Source organism: Misgurnus anguillicaudatus, chromosome 19 (genome assembly GCF_027580225.2).
Source record: "Misgurnus anguillicaudatus chromosome 19, ASM2758022v2, whole genome shotgun sequence".
Classification (NCBI taxonomy): Eukaryota; Metazoa; Chordata; class Actinopteri; order Cypriniformes; family Cobitidae; genus Misgurnus; species Misgurnus anguillicaudatus.
In genome coordinates, this window is record NC_073355.2 from 52,494,632 (window position 1) to 52,519,984 (window position 25,353).

A 25,353-nucleotide genomic window follows, 5' to 3' on the forward strand; every position below is an offset into this window, starting at 1 on the left:
TATTAAAAAGGGAGAAAGAACCCCAAAAAATTTAGACAAATACACTTTATTACTGCAATAGATGTCAGGATCAGAGGACGGATGAACCCAATCGCAGACGAAGTCGGGGAAAACAGAAAACACTTTATTTACTAATATATAACAAAACCCACAAGGGTGTACATGACATGAAAGACTGTAAGCAGATAGATAATACTAAACTTGACAAGATAACTCCGCTAGATAACCACATGAACACGAAAACAAAACAAAACGAACCTGCACAGAACTAAGGACACAATGACATTATATAGAAAAAAACAAACAAGATAACAAGGGGAAACAGGTGATGGGAGAAAACCAATGATTACTAATAAGCAGGAGAACGAGGGGGCGGGGACAAGAGACAAGACACCGAAGGAACATGACCCAATAAACAAGGCATGAACCTTCACATTGAGCAGGGATGGGCAACTTCGGTCCTGGAGGGCCGGTGTCCTGCAGAGTTTAGCTCCAACTTGTCTCAGCACACATGCGTTAAAGTTTCTAGCATGCCTAGTAAGACCTTAATTGGCTGCTTCAGGTGTGTTTAATTAAGGTTGGAGCTAAACTCTGCAGGACACCGGCCCTCCAGGACCGAAGTTGCCCATCCCTGACATAGAGCATGGGACTGCCAGAACTCCAAACTGCCATCATAACTAGATATAAATCCAAAACAAGACTCCTTGGTAGGATCCTGACAATAGATAAATACATAGCACAAGGAATCACAAAATTAAACTAAACAAAACAAATTTTCTGTAGAATTGGCAAAATAAGATAAGATAACAAAAAGCAATAATATAAACAAAGAACACTGCCACAGCATGACAGTTAAACCAAAACTAACAAAATCATACTCCAAAACAATGCAATCAAATAACAATTTATTGGTAGTGCGACACATAGCAAAAAACCACATATGGCAAATTGTGTGGTTTACTTTCAGTGTAATAGACAAATTCTTTTAAGACACTTAACAAAATCATGTCAAATCCCACCCTCAAAAAAAAAAAAGATCTCCAGACCTGCAGTTATTCAACATAATTTAAATGACCTTCTTATATTCATACAATTCAATGATTAACAAAAATGCTTCATATAACACGAAAACCAGAAATTAAGCTCTGTTTTTTGCACAGGCCTACTAAGGGGTTAATGGTGCCACATGGTGATCGACAGTAAAAATGACAAATTTTACCTTTTTGCAAAAGGAAAAACCATCATCAATCAAAAATGGCTTTGCAATCAAAACATGTTGCTATAATGGAAGTCAATGGGGCAAAAATGACCACAAACCATAAATGAGGAAGAAAAAAAATTAAATCTGATGCTGCACAAAAACAAAAAAATCATCAAAGCCAATGTTTTTTTTCTAATTGTTGAAACACTGCGGTAGACGAATGCATTAATTGTTATTATAAGTATTCCCTTTTGAGCTAAAATTAGGATTCCCTTAAATGGTAAATGGACTGCATTCATAAAGCACTTTTAACGGACCTATGGCCATTCAAAGCGCTTTACAATTTTGTCTCATTTTCACCCATCCACTCACTTATACACCGATGGCGGTGTCAGCCATGCAAGGCACCTTCCAGCTCATCGGGAGCAGTTGGGGTTAGTGTGTCTTGCTCAATGACAATGTTTATGTGTTCATGCCAGGACACTTATCAAACGTGACATTTGGGGCGGGTTGATTATTTAAGCCTGAACTACAACAACTTCCTATTTCATGTCGAAACACTTAAATGTGTCAGGCTGCCACCGACACACAAACAGTTATTATAGGGATAGTTCACCCAAAAATGGAAGTGAATGGGGTCCACAAACAGTTTGATTACAAACATTTCTCAAAATATCTTCATTTGTGTTCAACAAAGACATTTATTCAGGTTTGTAACAACATCAGGTTGAGTAAATGATGACAGAATTTTCATTTTGGGGTGAACTATATCTTTAATTCTAAGGGTTCACTTAATTTTTCCACTGCCATTTTGAATGTTGAATGAGTTTATTCAATAAGGACATAAAAGATAATAATTTTTTGTGTCATTATTTTTAGACATATTGGGGCGGTTTCCCGGATAGGGATTATCTTAGACCATGACTAGGCCATAGTTTATTTAGGAACGAGTTTTTCCAAACATGCCTTACTAGAAACTTCACTTGTGTGCATTCTGAGGCAAAACAAAGGGCCCTGATGTATTTTAAAATATGCCAGTACAAGTTGTTTTCAGTTTGGACAACTCTTACATATCTTTTAGTTTAGGACTAGTCGTTTCCATGTCCGGAAACCCGCCCCATTATGTTTGCAATACACTTGACTTAAAATCATGAAATCCCAAAAGGTTCACATACTTTCTTCCCACAGTGATGTCGACAGAATTTTGGATCCTCTGGCACTGAAAATGTTGTGGGAGTTTCCTTTAACATTACACAATCTTTAAAATGACTCATGAGCTTTGTATATAAACAGCTGTCAGGTTAAACAAAAATCATCAGATCATCTGCTCTTCAAGTTTACTATCAGACTACAATTATTCAAGTAAGTGCCTTAACCCATTTATTAAAAATCTTTTTGTTATGGACAAAATATATTTTAAATTTATGATAAAAATATTCAAAAACAGTGAAGCTCAATTAAATATATTTGTGAATTTGATATATTTTAGATTTTTTTAATACATTTAAAATAAAGCTTTTCTTTCAATGTCACATGTATATGTACTATTTCATTGGAGTAGGGCTATATATTTAATTGCTTTAAAGGTTTATTTAGTTTTTAATATGTATTTCAAAAATATTCAGACAATCTCCAAAAACATAAAAACAGTCAAAGGTTTTAAGACAATTAGCAATATGTTGTGACTAAAAGCATTAAAAATGAATCAAACCTTTGTAATATATTTAATCATCTGAAGTGTCATCCGTCACCCTTTGCCTAGAACTTGCCAAATCGTGCATTTGAAAGAAAATTTTTGGCTCTTATTGGCTGCTGCATTTTAAATATTCAGTCTTAATCATACTGTAATAAAGGCTGAGACAAGGGCTGATCCAAGTGCAGTTTATTAAGAGGAATCCACAAACAGGCACAGGCCATAAAAGCACGAATCAACAGCAACATCAAAGTCAGAGGCGTCATGCTCATTCAAACTGAGGTGGACGTGCTCCCTTAGATTATTGAGCCAAGTGGATTTAGCATGCGACTTTAAAATCAGTGAAGCACCTTTTCATCTTGTTTTATAGGCAAAATATGAGTAGTTCTTGACTTCACTTTGAGATTTTCTGTGTTTTAATCACATGCTTCATTCTGAACGCAATTAATTATTAATGAATTATACAAACCCGACCCAACCTAACAGTGCTGGTGCCATCATTGTGTAAGGTCACCCACATGTTTGCAGCTTGTGCTGTATTTTGTTATCTGATCAAAACAAAAACGCCATCACAGAGGCTGTTTACACTTGGCATTAACATGCGTTTTCATCAATCGGATCACAAGTGGACGACGTTAATGCCAGATGTAAACAGTGTTCAAAACGTTTTGAGCTCATCCACTTTCGACCACTTTCAACCACATCCAGAGGTAGTCGAAACCACTTTCGATCGGATCGCTTTGGAGTTGCGGAACGCACATGTGGTTGAATGCGTTCGAACAGCCACACGCGACCGCCTTCTCTCCGCCCATTTATCTAATCTGAGGTATTAAACACAAGTTTTACGTCTTTTTTGACTTTTGCCGTGAACATAGTGAACGGCGCTATTTTTAGTCTTTCATTGATAAAACTAAAGTGACTGATCTCCGTAGTTTCGTTTTGAAAGCGTGTGCTGAAAATTCAGAGAAAGCTCTTACATACACACGTACAAAACTCTGTGCAGCATGTTTACTTGCTAAACAAGCAGTGGACTCCGACATAATATTAGTTTGTGTCCATATAAACTCATAATTACTCCCGCTCGGGTTTGGATGAAAAGTGGACAAAAGAGACGGATTTAAATACCAGGTGTCTCTCATCTGGTCCACTTGTGATCTGATCGATGAAAACACATCTTAATACCAAGTGTAAACAGCCCCATAAACACTTGCAACACTTTAAAATGCAGCAGCTACCACAATATTTATTTTACTCTATACTTGTGTACAAAGACGAGTTCAAAGTCCATTTCTTAATGTTTATATTGAGATTGACACCTAGAGGTTGTTTTTATTTGCATTTGAATTAAATTAAATATACAGCTTTACAATAAGATTTATTTATACGTTTCATCAAAGGTTTCTTTTTATTTCCTGCTTCTGACGTGTTGATCATTACAGCCTATCACAGACGTGACCGATGAGCACATCATGTGACATAATTGGCAACAATCAGTGTAGTGCAAGAAATTGTGGGCAAGGGAGACCTGAGGTAAGGTGGAGTAAAGCCTCTGGGGACCAGCAAAGGGAGTCCTGGGAAGTACCAGAAGGGTATTGTTGCCTAAGAAAGTAATTTCAAACATTTAAACATACACCTTCATATTGGGAAACAGTTCAGGTGTGGATCACTGAAATTAATCTGTGAAACATTTCTCAACCAATTAAAATAAAGCAATCAACAGACCCGTGGTATACATTTTCATAAAGATGTTTTGAAAAATATATCTCAGCAAATAGATTTTTGGTCATTTTGGCCTTTCTCTTTTCCATTTTTTTTTATTTCTGGGGAAGAGACAACAGAGCCAACAACTTAGTTTTTTATCCATACAATCTTAATAAATAAAGGTTCACAGCAATGCCATCAAAGGACAATCTCTCTTTTTAATAATTTAAACAACAATTCTCAACAATAAAAAAACAGAAATGTGTATTTGAAGTAGAAGTTTCTTTATACAACCAAAAGTGGTTATTTTGTGAAATCGTAAAGCAATTTTTTTTTTAAACAAAATTCTATTGTTTAGTCACTGATTGATTGTTGATTTGTGATTCAATTTTCAGATCTCATTTTGAAAATGGCAACAACTGTGGGTTTAATCGGTGGTAATGGAGGTGAAGAGTTTTCCTTCACCGGTCAGAATAATGGTGCCAGTTTAGAGAAGATCTGGGTTTGGGTTGTAGAATCAAGGGTGAAGGCGGTCAGGGCCTGGCTTACAGACGGAACAGACAAAACCTTTGGTAATACGGACGGATCATATCAAGAGTATGTGTTTCAGCCCGGTGAACTCATCACATTTTTGTCCCTGTGGGGAAACGGCATAGGAACGCGTCTCGGAGCCATCAAATTCAAAACCAACCGGGGGGGAGAATTCTTTGCGAAAATGACAAGCTGGCCATTGCAGACAGAATATCCTATGAATGTCGGCTCTGGATTTTGTCTGGGCCTTGTGGGCAGATGTGGATCAGACATCGACAGCATGGGTTTTGTGTTTCTCAATAAAGTACAATCAATACTTCTTACCAATGTCAAGTATCCCACTCTTTCCCAGATGACACCGCAGGTAGCCGTGGAAGAAATTACATCTAGTATCTTTGAGAATGAAACCTCCACCAGTCAAGAGCAAACCATTGAAAGCTCAAAGAAAATAACCAGAACATGCGCATGGTCTAATACAACAAGCGTTTCCGCAACATTCTCTATGGAGGTAAAGGCCGGGATTCCAGAGGTTGCAGAAGTTACCACCGGATTCAGTTTTACAGTAGGAACAGAATTCACTTACAGTAGAGAAGAGACGGAGGAAAGAACCGAAACGAAATCTTTTAAAATAGTTGTTCCACCGCAGAAGAAAGTGGATGTCCTTGTCACCATAGGCAGGTGCAGTTTTGATGTTCCTTACACCGGGACAATGAAGGTCACGACTAATGATGGTGCTGTGTTAACATATGAAACCAGAGGACAACACAAAGGAGTCACTTACACTGAAATAAGAGTAAACACCAAAGAATCTGATTTCAAATAAATTTCTTAATTTGCTAAATCAATCTTTCTACATCTAATTGCAGGGTTTCTGAGGTTTGATTTCAAAATGAATATTTTCAAGTTAAAATGACTAAAGTTTTCTACTTTAAATGAAAGAATAAATAAATCACCCGTATAATCATTTATTGCTTTTTGTTATGTGATTTCTTTATTTTAAGATGATTAATCACTTTACTGTTATTGAGCTGTGTATAATGAAAACTCAACATTAATAAAGTTTTGTTCAGTCAGTCAGTCAGATTTATTTATAAAGCACATTTAAAAACAACAGCTGTTGGCCATATAACAAAATACAAGAAAACTACATAAAACACGACAACAAATACTACACAACAATTATGCCACTTTGCTTACTCACGAGTCATGACCATAGGCGACGGTAAATAAATATGTTTTAAGAAGAGACTTAAAATCAGCGCAAGATTGTGTGGATCTTATATAGAGTGGGAGGGTGTTCCATAATTGAGGAGCAGCAACAGAAAAGGCACGATTGCCTTTCGATTTCATCCGTGTCCTTTGAACAGTTAATTAAAGACTGTTAGACGAACGAAGATTCCAAGAGTCATTACGCTGGAACAGAAGGAGATCAGAAGTATAAGATGGAGCCAGTCCGTGAATGCCTTTATACACAAACAGCAATGTTTTAAAATAAATACGATATTTGACTGATAGCAAAGGGAGAGAGATTCACTCTTGTGAAATATGTTCCCCTTTTCCTCGTTCCAGTCAACAATCGAGCGGCAAAAGACGGGACAAAAGAGACTGTGAAACACCCAGGTATAATACATTACAATAATCCAATCTGGATGAAATAAAAGCATGTATTACAGTTTCCATGTCTCTTGATGTTAAGAATGACTTCATTTTAGCAATGTTCTTTAACTGATAAAAACAACTTCTGACCACCGCATTAATCTGTTTATCGAAGGTTAAAATAGAATTAAAAGTAACGCCTAAGTTTCTGGCATGTGAATGGAGATTATTAGATAAGTGACCCAGTTTACTGGCCACAACCTCGGTAGACACAGGGGAGCCAAAGATTAAAACTTCAGTCTTAGTCTCATTTAACTGGAGGAAATTTGCAGACATCCACACTTTAACCCCCTGGGGTCCAAAAACGCGGGGCCGCGTTTTGATAGGTTTTTTGACATCATTTGAAACGGTAAAGGGTCTTCTTTAATATGTGTTCATTCACAATAACAACAGATCTTTGTGTTTTTGTCAAATAAAGAAAATAAACAGGGTGTCCATCCAGACATTTCTGTCTCCGCCAGCTGTCTCTCAAAACACGTTACAAAAATCAATTGAAACTCCGTACATTGCGCTTTACACGCGACACCGTTTTTATGAGCGCTGCGTTATTACTAGGAGACGCGAGCTCGCGCACATGCGATTGTGTTTTTAAAGTTCATACGCGCTTACAGAAACACGTTTAAAACAGAAGCTAGACGATAAGGGGATGGACATCTGAAAACAGCTTTTTATATTAATTGCTGCAGATGTTTATCTGAGATTAAGTTTATGTACAAGATAGTATATGAATGTAACTTAGTATCAGTGACATTTACCCATCAGTTATATAAGTAAGGGTATTTCTGTGGACAATTTATGCTAACAGCTGTTTATAAAAATGGTAAATGGACTGCATTTATATAGCGCTTTTAACAGACCTATGGCCATCCAAAGCGCTTTACAATTAGCCTCACATTCACCCATTCACACACTCATTCATACACCGATGGCGGTGTCAGCCATGCAAGGCGCCAGCCAGCTCATCGGGAGCAGCTGGGGTTAGATGTCTTGCTCAAGGACACCTCGACACTTGGTCCTGTGGAGCCGGGGATGGAACCACCAACCTTCTGGTTTGTAGACAACCTACATTCAATTCAATTCAATTCAATTCAATTTTATTTTATTTATATAGCGCTTTTCACAATTGGTGATTGTTTCAAAGCAGCTTTACATTAATAGAAGCAGTCGAAAGCACAGAAAAACGACAGATAGCACAACATAATACACGATAGCACAAGCAGCTAAATTTGATGCGGCTATGAATAAACATTATAAGCGTGCGTATTGCTAATGTAACGTAAAGAAGAGGGTGCTAAGTTAAGCCCAAGAGGGCTGCCTCCCCGGGTTGAAAAACCCCCTATAGAAAAAAACCCCCAGGCTCAGCCGGGGAAGTAATAGGAGGGAAAAACCCTTGGGAGATATATTTATATATACATTGAAACGATTAAGGAGATTAGGCGGAGGTTAAGCGGGTTCTGCCGGTGGTCGTTGGTCATGCATCAGCTGGGCATCACGTTGAAGGTCTGCCGGTGGGTCAGAGGTGTGCCGACTTTCACATTTACCGGAACTGGGTCTGTTTGTCTCATTGTCCTCGGAGAGGAGGACGAGACATAAAGAAAGAAAAACAAAACCCAATTAGCATAGGGGCCATTCATATGTATGCACATGTACATATACACAAACATATATCCATATATATCTATATATATCCACACATATCCATATATACATATATACATATATATATACATACACACACATACACATATATACATATATATACACACATACATATATATATATATACACATATATACACACACATACATACATATATATATATATACATATATATACATACACATACATACACACACATGTACATATACGTATTGAAGATACAATGTCATCCTAGTGAAAGACTCTGCACAGTTTGGTTTAGGGAGAACGAGAAAAATGCACGGGACGGCAAATGTTTTGGAAATGGGTGCAGTGACACCCTTTTAAGGACTGAAGTCCCGCCCCCGACTAGTGGGCTGAACACCACAAATCTATACCCATCGTGCTTTATTGAAATCCGGACGAGCAAGGGAGTAAAGGGGAGACGGGGATGTGACTGCGCCAGCCATCTCCCTGATGCCTGTCTGGGCTTCACAGTACTCCCCTACTCGACTCAGAAACCTCAGGAGAAGGGCCGAGCAAGTGATAACATAATGCCATACATAACTTTCAATCACTCTTCTGCGCTTGGCAATTAATGGTGTAGTTTTGAAGTTTTGGCCTTGTATTGTGGTTTGTATGTGCACAGAGTAGCGTTTCTTTTCCTTGTATGTAGCCTTTTCTATTTTATACGTGACATTTGTTTTTAAAAGTTTATGCCCGGCTCATGGTTTGCTGCACATATGTAAACGAGTAAGGAGAGATTAAACATTTTTCTTAAGAATATTAATAGCATTTACCATGCTTTGAAGTGTTGACGAAAATGAGGATTTAGTTTATTTATTTATTAGGTTGTTCAAGCTATCTATTGTGAGATGAGTACCATTAATAAAACAATTATGTGAATGCCTTGTTAAAGAGAAAAGTTTTAAGTCTAGATTTAAAGGTATCTATTGTGTCTGATTCTCGGACAACGGTTGGCAAATCATTCCAGAGCTTAGGGGCTAAGTAGGAAAAGGATCTTCCACCTTTAGACACTTTTGATATTTTAGGGATAACTAAGAGACCAGAATTTTGCGAACGCAGTGCACGTGATGGATTGTATTCTGATAGTAATTCTCTAAGATATGAGGGTGCTAGGCCATTTAAGGCTTTGTAGGTGATAAGTGATATTTTAAATTGTATGCAATAATTAACTGGTAGCCAGTGTAAAGATGCCAGAATTGGACTTATGTGGTCATACTTCTTAGTTCGAGTAAGAACTCTTGCAGAAGGGTTTTGAACTAGCTGAAGCTTGTTTACCTGATTTGCATGGCATCCCCCGAGTAGCGAGTTACAATAGTCTATTCTAGAGGTCATAAAAGCATGGATAAGCTTCTCTGCGTCAGATGTAGACAGCATGTGGCGAATTTTTGAGATATTTCTAAGATGGAAGAATGCTGTGCGGCAGACGTTGCCGATATGACTATCGAAGGATAAGTTGCTGTCGAACATCACACCTAAGTTCCTAACCAAGGAAGATGGCACCACAGTGCAGCCATCTATGTGCAACTTGTAATCTGACATATTATGTTTGTAGCGATTCGGTTCAATAATAAGCATCTCTGTCTTATTAGAGTTGAGCTTAAGAAAGTTATGTGCCATCCAGTCACTAACATCGCTAATGCAGTCTGCTAGCTTAGAAAACGTGTGGGTTTCGCTGGGATGTGAGGAGATGTAAAGCTGGGTATCATCCGCATAGCAGTGAAAACTTACGTTATGTTTCCTGATAATGTCTCCTAGGGGTAACATATATAACGAGAACAGGATAGGACCTAAAACTGATCCCTGCGGTACACCATATTTGACCAGGGAGTGATATGATTATTCCTCATTTACATAAACAAAGTGATAGCGATTGGTTAGATACGACCTAAACCAGGCTAACGCCTGACCACTGATACCAACATAGTTTTCACATAGAGGGGCCTGAATCCTGATTGGAACTTTTCATACGTACTATTATTTGTCAAGAATGTGCGTAACTGGCTTGCCACTACCTTTTCTAATATTTTCGAAAGAAAAGGGAGATTTGAGATTGGTCTAAAGTTATTAAGCTCTCCCTGATCAAGCTGTGGTTTTTAAATCAGCGGTTTAATAACTGCTAGCTTGAAAGCTGTTGGAACGTATCCTATTTCTAGCGATGAGTTAAAGATTTGTAGTACCGGGGTTGACACTACAGGGAATACCTCTTTAAGTAGTTTTGTGGGAACGGGGTCTAATATACAGGACGATGATTTGGATGATGTGACTAGTTTAGAGAGCTCATCTATTGTAGTAGGTTTAAATGAATCAAGATGTTCATATGGTAATCTAGTGTTTAGTGAACTAATGGGTAGAGTGATGGCTGCTTGGGTAGTTACGATGTTTTCCCTAATAGCCGTAATTTTGTTAGAAAAGAAGTTCATGAAATCGTTACTATTGTGTTGAAGTGTACTATTGGTTTCTGTTTGTTCTTTGTTTCTTGTCAGTTTTGCGACTGTGCTAAAGAGGAAACGAGGGTTGTTATGATTTTCTTTAATAAGCGTACTGAGATAGGTTGATCTGGCCGTTTTTATAGCCTGTCTGTAGTGTTTAACACTATCAGTCCATGCTGCACGCCATACCTCTAACTTTGTGCTTCTATAATTTCTTTCCATTTTTCTAGCTGCCTTTTTAAGGGCTGTGGTGTGATGGTCATACCATGGAGCTGGCGGTTTTCTTTGATTTTCTTTTTTCGAATGGGAGCAACGGCATCCAGTGTGTTAGAACAGACATTGTTCAGGTTTTCTATTACAGTATCTAGATCGTCACAGTTATCTGCTACATGTTTCATTTGGGACAGGTCTGGAATAGTGCTAATAAAGCTATCTTTAGTGGTGGAAATTATTGTTCTGGCTAGTCGGTAGCATGTTGTGGATTGAGTGATCCTATCTAGAAGTACAGTATATGACACAAGGTAATGGTCAGAAACTGCATCACTCTGAGATGATATTTCGATGTCATTAATATTGAGTCCGAGTGACAGAATTAAGTCTAATGTGTGCTTACGAGTATGCGTGGGCCCTGACACGTTTTGTTTAATACCGAGAGAATTTAGAACATCCATAAACGCACGTCCTAATGCATCTTTTGAGTTATCCACATGAATATTAAAATCACCAACGATAAGAGCTTTATCTACAGTGACTACAAGCTCAGACAAGAAATTAGCTATTTCTTTAGGGAAATCTGCATGGTGGCCCGGAGGTCTATAGATTGTAGCTAAGACAAAAGAAAGCTGTTTGTTGTTACGATCAGTTATTTCCATATTTAATAACATTAGTTCAAATGAATTAAATTTTAGTTCAGATTTTTGGTTAACTTTAAAAATGTTGTTGTATATTGTAGCTACACCGCCCCCTCTCCCCTTTAATCGAGGTTCGTGTTTATAATAATAGTCTTGTGGGGTGGATTCGTTTAAACTAATGTAGTCGTTTGCTTTAAGCCAGGTTTCTGTTAAACAGAGTGCATCTAAGTTTTGGTCATTAATTATTTCATTAACAATAGGTTCTTTATTGGTAAGCGATCTAATGTTAAGAAGGCCGAATTTTAACATTTGGTTCATCTGGTAATGTATTGTTTTCTAATTTTATGTTAATCAAATTTGTACGTGATGTGGCAAGCGGTGCTCTGTATTTTCTTGTTCGGGGAACAGATACAGTTGAAATGTGTTGAGTTTCTGGTGAGATCGACTCGAAGTGCTGGGATATATGTGATCTTGACATATCATGCCAGCTGACAGACGGACGGTTAAGCTGATCCGTCTTTTTTCTGACCTGGGCCCTGGATAGTCAGACTATATCAGAATTAAGACTATTATTCAGATTTTTGGTAAGTATAGCACTTCCTTCTGATGTCGGATGAAGGCCATCTCGGATTAGGAGGAATGGTCTCCCCCAGAAATGTTTCCAATTGTCTATAAACCCTACATTATGCTGAGGGCACCACTTTGACATCCAGCCATTGAGAGACACTAATCTACTATATGTTTCATCTCCCCGGTTGGCGGGGAGGGGACCAGAGCATATTACATTGTCTGACATTGTTTTTGCAATTTCACACATCTCCTTAATAGTATCTTTGGTGATTTCCGACTGTCGGAGTCTGGTGTCATTTGTGCCGGCGTGAATAACAATCTTAGAAAACTTCCGCTTAGCATTAGCCAGCACTTTAAGTTTGGATCTAATGTCAGACGTTCTGGCTCCCGGTATACAGTCGACTAGGGTGTTTGGTGCCTCAATGTTAGTGTTCCTGAGTATAGAATCTCCAATGACCAGGGCACTTTTAACAGGTGTTTCAGCTGATGTACTCCTTAGGGGATCGAATATGTTAGAAATTACCGTAACGTTATGGGTCTTAGATGGACCCCGTATATGACTATGCCGCCTGACAGTCACCCAGTCAGACCGCCGATTTGACTCTGATGTCGGAACCGAGCCATGTGTATTTTGATAAACACTATGCGCGCTCGATACAGTATTTGTAGTGTTTAAGCCAGGTTTCTGTTAAACAGAGTGCATCCGCGGAGCTGCATCGCGTGGGGTGTTCGGTTGTGACACGCCTCCTTAGTCGCCTGCGAACATCTGGGTCCAAGGTGATGTGGGGCATGCTGGTTCTGCAAAACCCGGGCAGCGGCTCCTCCACAGCTTCCCAATCGCTTTCATGTTGAGCAATGGCGTCTCTGTTCACTCGTTCACGGTCCGTGAAGCTGCATCGCGTGGAGTGCTTGTTTGCTGCACGCCTGGGTCGCGTGTGGACGTCCGGAGACAGGGTGAGGTGGGCGCGGTAGCTCGCGTTGGATCTGCTCAAACCGATCAACTCCTCCACAGCTTCCCGCTCAGGCGAGGACAGGTCAGAAAAGCATATATCAGATGAATCCGCCATTAGATCGGAAAATGCTAGCTTCGGTCGGCAGCGTTTGTTGACGCTAGCGGGCTATATGCTAACACTGGGTGTTTATTAGTGATAAATAGTTTCACGTGGTAGTACTGCTCAATAATCGTCACGGTAAAGTATTCCTAGGTAAAACTAATAAGTTATATTATATAAATAGGAATGAGATAGTAAAAAAAAGGTTTTTTAGAGGTTTTTAGATGAAGAACTCGACGGAGCTCCGATGCACGATCTGTTCAGCGTGATCTGACCTACATGAACCACTGAGCCACTGCCGCCCAAGGACTCTCTTAGAGGTCTGCATCTCTCTCATCAGTACAAAACTATGAAGTGGAAAAACACTTTTTGGACATAAAGTTATATGGTAACATGAGCCACATGAAGTTTACAGCTCTGTTATGTATCAGTTTCTTAGTTTATACAAAGTTTTTGAATAGGGTTTGTTTCCAAATAAACTTAAAATGTCCTACTAACCATCATTTCTATTTTGATTATATTGTTAACTTAATAAACCTCAAACAAACATGTATACATTTGTCCTCACATTCTTCACTGTAGTTCATTCTCACATTCCTGCCTCATTATGCAACTCATTATGCGTGCCTTTGTTTGCTTGCTGTCAATCAATCCTTCTCGCATACGGCCCCTCTAAACAAAAAAGTGTCTTACAATTTCTAAATCAATACATTGTTTTATGTGAATAAGTAAGCAGGGTGATTTTCACATCATTTTAAAGAAAAATCTGTAGACTACTAGATTATGTTTAGGAAAGTCTTGTTAAAACATGTTTAGTATGGGTTTTGTGGACTTATATCAGTGACTTAAAAATTTTGCTTTTTTAAAAACCATGCATAAACATTTTTCTCTCAAAAATACAAACATGTACATACATGTAGCTCATATAATATTTTAGCCCAGTTTGTGCTGAACGCAGTGGTATGAGACACTTCCCATTATTATGTTTTGAAGCAACTGAAAAAAGACCAAATGTAAGAGCATGTCAGAACCTCTGAGAGTGTCCCAAAATGGTCGGACCCCAGAGGGTTAACATCCCTCAGGCAATCATATAAACACTGTAAACTAGAAACATCCGTTGTATGCAAGGGGACATAACACTGAGTATCATCCGCATAACAGTGGTATGAGACATGGTGCTTCTTAAATATAGCATACAGAGGAAGCATGTGTAAGGAAAATAAAACAGGACCCAAAATTGAGCCCTGTGGAACCCCATACAAAACTGGTGCAGATGATGATGTATATTTTCCAGTCTCTATGGAGAAGGTTCGATCTTTCAGTGGAGTCAGTTTCGTGATGAGTAGATCGGTGATACGATGTTGCAGGATGTTGAGATTCCGACGATGAAGAATAATCCAATAAACGAAGGTTACAGAGGTTTACTTCTCTTCTGTGGACGCGTAGTCTAGGAGAAGTACTCCTTAATGAGATCCTAGTTGTTTCGGATAAACAGGCACAGTGTCACGCTTGAGAGACCATGAATACGAAATGCGGCCGCGGTCACAACTAAACGGCAAACTCCGAGTGACCACCAGACTCGGACCTCCAGGCGAAGATGCGTGGATGTACCTCCTCACGCGTATCAGCACACCGCCGCGTGATCCCCGTCTTCTGTAGCGTTTCCTCCTCCGATGACTCTCACAGTCCGGTAAGCGACATATTTCAGATGGCAACATAGAAAGGAACGGGGGGTCATAGGTCTTATAGCCTCCGTGATTAAAATCAGAAACAGTTCCTACCGACCATCGTAAATTTAGGAGAACCGAGCGATCATAAGCAAGCACAGTAGTGACTTTATGTGCGAACGTAGACACAAACAAGACAAATATAATCCATAAAGAGAACACAGACACCAGGCGACGGCTTGCCAAACACCACACTGGTGCCATCTTGCCCTGTTAACATCAGTTGCTTGCCTCAGTTTTTTACTTTAATCCAACACATAAACCCTGAAACCATAAACTGAAGAACAAACACGACAAAAACCTTTATATCAGAAAAAAGCTTTACATAGATTTAATAAAAATCAACTAAAGATTTTCGATTTTTTTATTTTTTTATTGCGGATTATGTATTTGACAGATTAGTAACAGCTCAGTCCACAATCTACACTGCTGTATAATGTGAAAATAGATGAGGTTTTACTTTAATCTCAAGTCACTTAGTATTTTTACGCATGTCATCATCAGTTTGAAACCACAAAGAAATGATGATGAATTGACTTTTAATGCTTCAAATCCTATGGTGCTTAGAGAACAGAATTTATCTTTACATAAACACAGAAACAACAACCTGAGAAGATAAATGACTCCAAAAATGTCCATCTTTTGCACAGCATAGACTGACATCAGAATGTAGAAATGTGAGTGTGAAAGTTCGTCAAACTCTACAGAAATAACCTGGGCTGCGTTTCCCGATAACGTTGACTCTTAAAGCGCTACGAAGACTCTTAAGTTAAACCTTAACTACAGGTTTACCTTTTCTAGGCGTGTTTCCCGAACTGTACCTTAGCGGGTTTCTTAAGGTATACTTTCTTACGTACGACGTTACCAGGTGCTGTCCATGGCGATCACACCCGTCGCTATGGGCGGGCCTTAGGGGGCCGGGCCCGCCCTCAAGGACGCTTGTGCCCCCCCAGTATTTAAAAAAATACTGTCATTTTAAATTATTAATGTTGCTAATTTTGTGTTGCATTAATGTTGTATTCTTTATAATTAAAACATTAAAAATATAAAAAACAATGGTGTGATTTTGTTTGATTGATGGGAATCTAGCTACACTGCAACAGCCTATCACGAGGCTACGTACGACACGTACGTGACGTAGCCTACGTCAGTGTAGCCGCTCAACAGTTACCGCACTTTTTTTTAAACTGGATGAGTTTTCGCTTAGCTATACTGCTTTAAGATGGATATTATCCGCAAATGGTTAAAAGCCCAACAACAGTCTCCAAAAGACACGCAGCAGTCAGACAGAAAGAAACTCCGGTGGCCTTGCAACCAATTTGGCGAGCTGCTCCATTGGTTTTACTTTGTTATCTGACGACGACACCAACGTAACTTAACCGCTAAAATGTAAATTTATAATTGACTGACATGTTTGTCTCAACGAAAATGAACCTTCCGACAACCACACAATGTCGCAGGCGCTCTTGGCAAACAGATGAGAGGTTTGAAAAGGACATTGACGCACACAGGCGAGAGAGTTCGGGTCTTCTCGGGTCCGTTCAGAAAAAACACATTCATTTTTAAATTACCCGAGACCCGATGCCGCTATTGTTGTACCCGACCCGTGTCCGAGGCACATGTGAAACTTTTAGACCCGAACCCGATCGGGTCTCGGGTCGGACCTCGGGTTTTCGGATCTAAGTGGACCCGTGAAGAACTCTACCGTGGAGCCAGACCCCGGGCCTAACATACTACTACATTCAGAAGATATGGACTTGTTCACTGCGGTAATTCAGCTTGCTTCTGAAAAGGACCTCACTCACAAGTTTAATTCCGAGTGGACACTTTATTAATGAGGAGCTTCTGCTCGGAGAAACGCCGCCTGCCGCTGTACTGACAGGAGGGAGGGGTGAGACGACAGCGCTGCCTCCACAGTACCGTAGGTTCAAAGTCTGCGTGCGTGTGTGTGAATGTGTGTGTGTGTACGTGTCTCATGGCAATGCATATCCCTTTGTTGACTGCTTTAAAATGCAATGTTTGAGAGATGTCTCTGGTGTTACATGTAATATGTTGTATAGATTTATGGATATTCATAAAATTGTTTCTATATGTAATGTGGTGTGTAGGCTATTAGGCTATCTGGTCATATTGCTGATGGTTGTTTAACGTGGTGATTACGTGCTGCGCGAATAGAGTATATATTATTATAAGTATACGTACTGTAGGCTAATAATAAGTGTGCCCTCCCATGCATTTCATATGCCCCCCTTAAGACTGAGGTCTGGCGACGGGTCTGATGGCGATGGTGCTGATTAGGTTGATATCGATTGCTCGACAATCAATTGTTCACTTTATGTAAAAGGTACTTCGCTGCGTTATGAGAGAGCGGTGTTATTTATTAAAGAAACATTTCAGAAATAGTTCAAGTTACATTTATTAGGAATATCTGGTAAAAATATTTCAAATTGCAAACAACTAAATATAAACCTTTTATATTTTATTTTATATCAAACCCATGCAAAACTCGCAACTTCATGTCCAAAAGTATAATGCATAAAGTGCTCCAATGCATCCATTATTCTTTCACTTTAAAGGATAATTTATATTAGGGGTTCCCAATAAATGCGTTGCACAGGGGAATAAGGTGGGTCGTGTAAGTCACAGGCTTGGCATTACACTTAAAATATATAAAAACAAATTGTTGTTCATTAGTTCACGCGTTTATGTGCTTGGACACTGCGCAAGCAGCGCGTTTACAATGCAGATAACGCTTAATGGACGCATTTCTGGAGCCGCGCCTGTCTGTTTACCTTAAATATAACATAAAATATATATTATATGATATATAATTGTTGTATATGATTGTTTTAGGTTTTAGCTTTGATTAGTTTTAATGTGGAAAATTAGTTGACCTTATACAAGCAATAATCAAGTGGAGCATTTTCTTTTGAGTGTTTATAAAGAATATGGCATGCAGTTGCCTCAAAGTTATAAAACATTAAAAAACTTCGATGCAAAGTCGACTTAACATCAATAATAATATTTAGGAAAATCAACAATTATGATTTTGTGATGAATGTGCTCCCGTGGTCTGCGATTTTACTTGATTTGTTTTATTGCAGCTAAAATAGCCGGTAAACTAAAGATTTAACGGATTTGACATGCACAAATGAACTAGTAAGATTCGCTGTATAGCTGCCTGCCATAGTTTCACCAACTCCTCCACACAAACTCTTTTTTAATAGTTTCTTAAGCCTGTAATAATAGTTCGAAGCTGATGTTCCTTTGGAAAAAATAATATTAAAAATCTAACAACCATCAGTGTAATAATGTCTAATTATGTGAATATTTTATTCTTTAAATAAAAATTTAACACGGAGTGTACTTCAACTTTTTTACAGATATTTGTAGACTGCAATCTACACAAGCTTTTATCACAGTCATGGCCCCTAGCGGAGTCAAGTGGGATAAGGTATAGTATAGCTAAGAGTGCTCCAGACCAACCTTCCGAACGAACGACTTACAGAAGTGATACGTAACTAAGAACGTTTCGGGAAACACGTATTAACGATAAGGTACAGCTTAAGGTACAACTTAAGAACGAACTCAACTCATTTTAGCTGATAACAATATAAGCCGACAAAACGTGACCTTTTTTTAGAGTTCGAGTCTATTTTAACAATAATCAAATGGAAAAATATTGTTCACCAACTTTTTTCAAACCCTTAAAACATAAATTGTGATTTTAACATTTACATGTCATGAAATAAATTGGAATTCAAAGCAATGCAGTGTTTGAAATAGAAAGTAGGGTAATGCTGTTTGATAAAGACTTCATGTGTAAAAACATACTTTACATGCCGTGTTTATCTTTAATAAAATGATGAATAAATGAATGATGATGTTTATGTCTCTCTGTTCTCTCATACTTCATTCTGTTCCTTTTAATCATATAATGATAAAAAATATATTTCCCCAGGTCTTATTATATGTTATGAAATCATGTTTTGGAGGCAAGAAAAAGATTTACATTTTCATATCTGTAAGGTGTTCAAACAACTTTGGCCACCACTGTAAAAATGATGATGGCATGCATGCAATTGCTGTATATGAACACTAAAATCATTAACATTATCAATGTACCCTTTAGCCACAACTCTCCAAACTGAGCAATAGTTTGTTGGTGGTGGTGGATTTTGCAATCCTAAAGACAGGCTTAAGTGTCCCCTAAAATAGTTGACATGCTGCCTGCTTCTGTCCAATATGCAAATGTCTGTCCATGCTTTGAAAAATATGTAAATGAATTTGCACTCATAAAACATTTGAAGAACACCTTTGTCTAGTATCGCCTTGCCAACAATTACTTAATACAGCCAAGTTACTAAAATTCAGTCTGCAGAATCTGTCATACCGCTGTAGGCAAAACCACTCCATCAGCTGAATGGCCTACCCAGTCTCCTGAGGATGCGTATAAATAGCACAAAGTGTAAAACTCGTGCAATACATACGCCAAATTCCACTTTGGCGTGCATATGATACGCCAGTCCTTCCCATTCACTTAAACGGTGCATCTTTTTTGTCGTTTTATTTATTGGTTTCTCAATTTTTTTCTGTTTTTTAAACCATTTTCGCTTGGATGGGGTATTTATCCTTGTTCTGTGATGTGACATGTAGACAACAAAATTTTGGTTGGGTCTGTAATGCCTTAGTACAGTGGTTCCCAACCTTTTTCCTTGCCCCCATGTGCATATTTAACAATCCGAGACCCCCTTATATATATGAAGACTTTGCAAAATGAGATAACTCCATTTTTTATATTTTTTGTCAAAACATGTTTATTATGATGTTATCATGTTATTATTTTGTTTTATGGTGCGACAACAGGTCCCCTGGCTATCCAAAGCCTTTTGAAACCATTCTCCTGGAAGCACTTTATGACAGTGAATCAGTTTGTAGTTCAGCAAGCTTATCTTCACATCCGAGGTATTCCACATCTTCAAGCCTGGATATGAAGGGATCCATAACCCACGACTCCTTAGATAACATGTCAACATCCGCAAAGCGAGACTTTAATTTCTCTTGTAGCGCAGACATGTGACGGCAGTAGAGTTTGGTTATTGCTTCATTCTCACACAGTTGTGCAAATAATCTCTGATTGGTAGGGCGAGATTTAATGAAGTTTACGACTTTTACAACTGTTGCCAGTGTGTCACCAAGGTCTCTGGACAGTTTTTTTACTGGCGAGTGCCTGGCGATGTATCGTACAATGAAAAATAACACAGTCTGGAGCCTTTTCCATCAAACAGCTGTTAAATCCCTTATTTCTACCCATCATCGTGGCAGCTCCATCCGTGCAGCAAGCGACGATATTTGTGTATGGCAGATTGTACGATGTGAGGTAAGAATCATCAGCGATTTTATAAATTCTGTCTTTAACTTCACATATTCCCTCCACTATTTTTATGCGGGCGGGTTTGATTAACTCCTCTCCAATATTTATGTTTTTTTTTGCCTTGGCAAACAACAGCGAACACTCAAAGGAAACTTTAGTTGCCTTCTGTAAATCACTACCTGTTCTTTCGAATACTTTTCTGATGTCTGTCGGTCTTTTTGAAAGAGCCATCTCTTTTTTTCTCTCTAAGAATTCCATATCTTTGCCGATTGTCTCTGGATGCTTTGTTTCCTGGTATCTTTTCATTTTGCTTGGCTTCCTGCTGTCGTTTGCCAGCTTTTCACCACAAAAGACACATTCTGGCCGAGACTTGTCTTGGCCTTCAATAAAACCAAACTTTATGTAGGTTTTATCATAGTGCCTTAACTTTTTCTTCGGCTCTGAGGAAGAATACCCGCATTAACGTTTCTGTACCATTTTCCTTTTGATTTTGCTGTTATGATGACATCAAGCTGACCACTTAATGCTGGCTTGTCTGACAGCCCAAATGAAGAGGTGAGCCAGACGTTCCAAAGGTGCGCAATTCCATGCAAAAAGAAACAAAATGAAAGAAAAAGACCAAACGGAAGGGGAAGCCAGGTCACTATCCTAATCGGTTATAGACAGTCAGAGCCGATCCGCACTATACGCAGGCTACACGAGCTGCATAGGGCCCCACACCACTAGGGGGCCCCTTGTTCTTAACTTCATGCTGTGCTGCACAGACCAGCTGGCGAGTGACACCATTTGAAATGATGCAGCTCCACATGCCGTTGACATGCCTTCGACATGCGTCTTCATTTGGATATGGTTTAAAGTTGAAGTAAAAAGATTTAGAACACATTAATGTTTTAAATTCCTATTTAGCCTTGAATAACCATGCAATGGATTTATAACAAACACTGCAGTCCAAATCCTTAGATTCAGTTTTATTCCAGTCCAGTTTGTTTTGTTAGAAATGCTTGTACACATTAAAGGTAGGGTATCATATGATAACGGTAGCCGCCTAGCAATGAAATCACGATCCCACCCTCCAGGCAAATCGCCATCCAAAGTCACGCCTCTTTCAAAACACATGAATATGCAGAGATCAGACGGTCATTTCTCTTTCACCAGTGAGAAAACTTTGCAGTAAAGTGAATAACATTACCAAAATAACCAACATAAACAACTGGTTACATCAAGTTACTATACCTAGGTTACTATAGCTCATGTCAAACCTAAAAAAAAGGAGAAAAGAGAAAATAATTTAAAATTCATAATTATTTTTATTTTAATTTTAATATATAAAGAGTTAAATATTGTTGAACGAATGTAGAAAGTGTCACAAATAGAAAAAACGAGTGTTGCATCATCTCTAGCGCGGAGCGGAACAGTCTCTCGTAACAGAGCGAGGTGAAATGGCCGCTTGAGCAGTGATGCACGTCAATCGCAGTTCTAACCAAGCTAGAAAATTGAACTGAGTGAATTAGGAATACTAAAGTTAATTAAATAATAGAATAAAATAATAAATTCAATAAATTACTAAATTTATAATAGTAAATTAAATATACTAAATTCATAAATATTTTATACATAACTAAAGAAATAAATAACACACAAAGAGTCAATAGCTGAACGGTTTCATTTAAAGAAGTTTATTAACAAACGTCTCGGTTACGTATGTAACCCTCGTTCCCTGAAGGAAGGGAACGGAGACGTCACGTCGTGACCGACGAATTGGGAACCGCTTCGCGGGTGACCTATCTACTTCGAGAACTATCAAAAAATGCCAATGAACTTGGCATGCAGGTATTTGCATAATGCCGGCGCCGCCCCGCCAGGTGCGTATATAAGGCGCAGGTGCATAACACCAAATCAGCTATATTATTGCTGAGAAGCCGAGCAACAGTGCCCGGCCTGAAACAGCAATGGAACAGCAAACTGTGGCGACGGGACGTGACGTCTCCGTTCCCTTCCTTCAGGGAACGAGGGTTACATACGTAACCGAGACGTTCCCTTTCAGTCGGTCACTACGACGTCACGTCGTGACCGACGAATTGGGAATCCCTACCAAAACGCCACTGCAGCTGAACCCTTCCAGTGCCTGCAAAAGCCCTCCGCCCTCCACATAAAGGGGCGGAACCTAAGGCAAAATGCAGAAGGCCGGTCACTACCTGTTCCTTAACCCACGATAGTGAAGCAGCGAACTGGGAGAAGCGTCTAAACTGAGCGGAGTTAGAACACTGCGGAAGCCACCCCCTAAGAAGGTTAAATGGATGACATAAAAATATATGAAACAACCAACAGGTTGCTCAAATAAGTCTCTGAACAATACATGGAATGTTGAGAGATGCAGAGCAGGCTCTGCTAAGGAAAAACGTGGAGGATTAGAACCCCACGGACTATACACACAAATGAACCCCACGTAGGGGACAAATGTGGACGCCTAGCCTACACAGGTTTACAGAGAATACATCAGTGATAGGTTGACAGCGGATGCTCCGCAACACCAGCTATCAGGGCGGTGGAGGAGAGGCAAAAACAGTTTTTGTGACGTTTTTGCCCCGATGGCCTTCCATATTGGTGCAACTGTACAGCACCAAAATAGAGGCTCCAAGCCGACACACGAGCCGACCCTCGGCATTCTTAACTAGTTAGTAGAAAGAACCCGAGTGGAAACCGGTTCGACACGAACACTATAGAATCTTGTGAACGTATTAGGTGTCGCCCAGCCTGCAGCTCTACAAATATCTGTTAGCGAGGAACCGCGAGCCAGTGCCCAAGATGATGCCACACTGCGTGTAGAGTGGGCACGTAAATTAAATGGACAAGGCACATTCTGCTTTTGATATGCAAGGGCTATAGTATCCACAATCCAATGGGACATCCTCTGCTTGGTGACAGCTTTTCCTTTCTGCTGACCACCGTAACAAACAAAGAGCTGATCTGAGGTCCTAAAACTTTGCGTCCTGTCTATATACACACGTAGTGCACGAACAGGGCATAACAAAGCCATGGCTGGGTCTGCCTCCTCCAAAGGCAGTGCTTGGAGATTCACCACTTGATCTCTAAAAGGAGTGGTGGGAACTTTGGGCACAAAGCCGGGCCGGGGTCTCAGAGTTACGCTGGATGCAGCCGGCCCGAACTGAAGGCACGATTCATCGACCGAAAATGCATGAATATCCCCTATCCTCTTAACAGAAGCCAAAGCAAGGAGAGTTAATGTTTTCATTGTAAGAAATTTAACACTCACACTATGCAGAGGCTCAAATGGGGCTTCCTGGAGTGATTTCAGCACCAAGGACAGGTCCCAAGGAGGAATAGAGGGAGGACGCGAAGGATTCAGTCTTCGAGCGCCTCTGAGAAATCTAATGACTAGGTCGTGCTGACCCACTGTTCTACCGTTTACGGGTGAATGGTGAGCTGATATCCCAGCGATATCGACCTTAATAGTGGATGGTGACAGACTATTCTCCAAACGACGCTGGAGATATAAAAGCACAACACTAATCGGGCATTCTCGGGGGTTTTCACTTTGGGAAGAACACCAGTCGACAAACAGGTTCCATTTAGGCACATAAGCCTGTCTCGTAGACGGCGCTCGCGCAGCAGCAATAGTGTTAGATACCTCTTGCGGTAAATCACTCATATCCTCCGTGCCCCGTCCAGAGACCACACATGGAGGTTCCACAGGTCTGGGCGCGGGTGCCATAATGTGCCCTCTTGTTGAGAAAGAAGGTCCTTCCTCAGGGGAATCTTCCACGGAGGGGCTGTCGCGAGGAGAGAGAGTTCTGGAAACCAACTCCTGGTTGTCCAATACGGTGCCACCAACAGCACGCTCTCCTCGTCCTCCCGGATTTTGCATAAGGTTTGCGCAATGAGGCTCACCGGAGGGAACGCGTATTTGCGCATGTTTCGCGGCCAGCTGTGTGCCAATGCATCCACGCCGAGCGAGTCGTCGGCTAGTGAATAGAACAGGCGACAGTGGGTCGTCTCTGGGGAAGCAAACAGATCTATCTGCGCTTTGCCGAAACGTCTCCAAATTTGCTGAACCGCAATGGGGTGGAGTTGCCATTCGCCGGGACGCGCAGCCCGAGAGAGCGCATCCGCCTCTACATTGAGCGTGCCCGGGATGTAAATGGCACGAAGAGACCTCAAATTCTTCTGACTCCAAGTGAGGAGGTGACGGGCGAGATGCGACAGGTGACGCGAGCGTAAACCGCCTTGACGATTGATGTACGCCACGGTCGCAGTGTTGTCTGTTCGAACTAATACATCTTTGCCCCGTAACTCGTTGCTGAAACGGACGAGCGCAAGATATACAGCCCACATTTCCCGGCAGTTAATGTGCCAATGCAGCTGGGGTGTCGTCCAGACCCCCGAAGCCGCAAGCCCATCGTACGTGGCCCCCCACCCCGTGTCTGACGCATCTGTGCATACTATCGCATGCCTGGAGACCTGTCTCAGAGGCACACCGGCTCGGAGAAACGCACGGTCTAACCACGGAGTGAAAGTGCGACGACACGCAGGTGTAATGATAACACGGTGAATGCCGCGCAGCCACGCTCTCCTCGGGTCTCGATCGTGAAGCCAATGCTGAAGCGGTCGCATATGAAGCAGTCCGAGCGGAGTTACAGCTGCGGCTGCTGCCATATGCCCCAAAAGCTTCTGAAATTGTTTCAGCGGGACCGCGCTCTTGCTCTTGAATGTATTCAGGCAAGTCAGAATCGACTGTACACGCGCTTCTGTTAGACGAGCTGTCAAATCGATCGAGTCCAGTTCCATACCGAGAAAAGAGATTCTCTGCACGGGGCAAAGCTTGCTCTTTTCCCAGTTGACCCGAAGACCCAAACGAGCGAGGTGTTTTAAAGTTAAATCTCTG

General features: G+C 40.3%; 2 protein-coding genes across 3 annotated transcripts in view; both read left to right on the forward strand.

Annotated features, from left to right (window-relative positions):
• Positions 1–2,458: 2,458 nt before the first annotated feature.
• On the forward strand, positions 2,459–6,199 carry LOC141351233 (aerolysin-like protein). 2 transcript variants are annotated; one of them, XM_073857859.1, is made up of 2 exons: positions 2,459–2,563; positions 4,991–6,199. In XM_073857859.1, the coding sequence occupies exon 2, from the start codon at positions 5,005–5,007 to the stop codon at positions 5,947–5,949; it is 945 nt and encodes a 314-aa protein (XP_073713960.1). In that variant the 5' UTR covers positions 2,459–2,563; positions 4,991–5,004; the 3' UTR covers positions 5,950–6,199. The 2 variants fall into 2 exon arrangements, with proteins under 2 accessions (XP_073713960.1, XP_073713961.1); XM_073857860.1 differs by lacking the exon at positions 2,459–2,563 and adding an exon at positions 4,334–4,424.
• The window catches only part of LOC129436834 (aerolysin-like protein), a 54,092-nt gene continuing 31,255 nt past the window's right edge, over positions 2,517–25,353 (forward strand). Inside the window, exon 1 of the mRNA XM_055195100.2 lies at positions 2,517–2,563. The gene's annotated coding sequence lies outside the window, so the exon portion shown is untranslated. The remainder of the gene's footprint in view (positions 2,564–25,353) is intronic.

Coding starts and splice junctions, on each gene's coding strand:
- LOC141351233 (XM_073857859.1), top strand. CDS start 5,005: ATGGCAACAACTGTGGGTTTAATCGGTGGTAATGGAGGTGAAGAGTTT.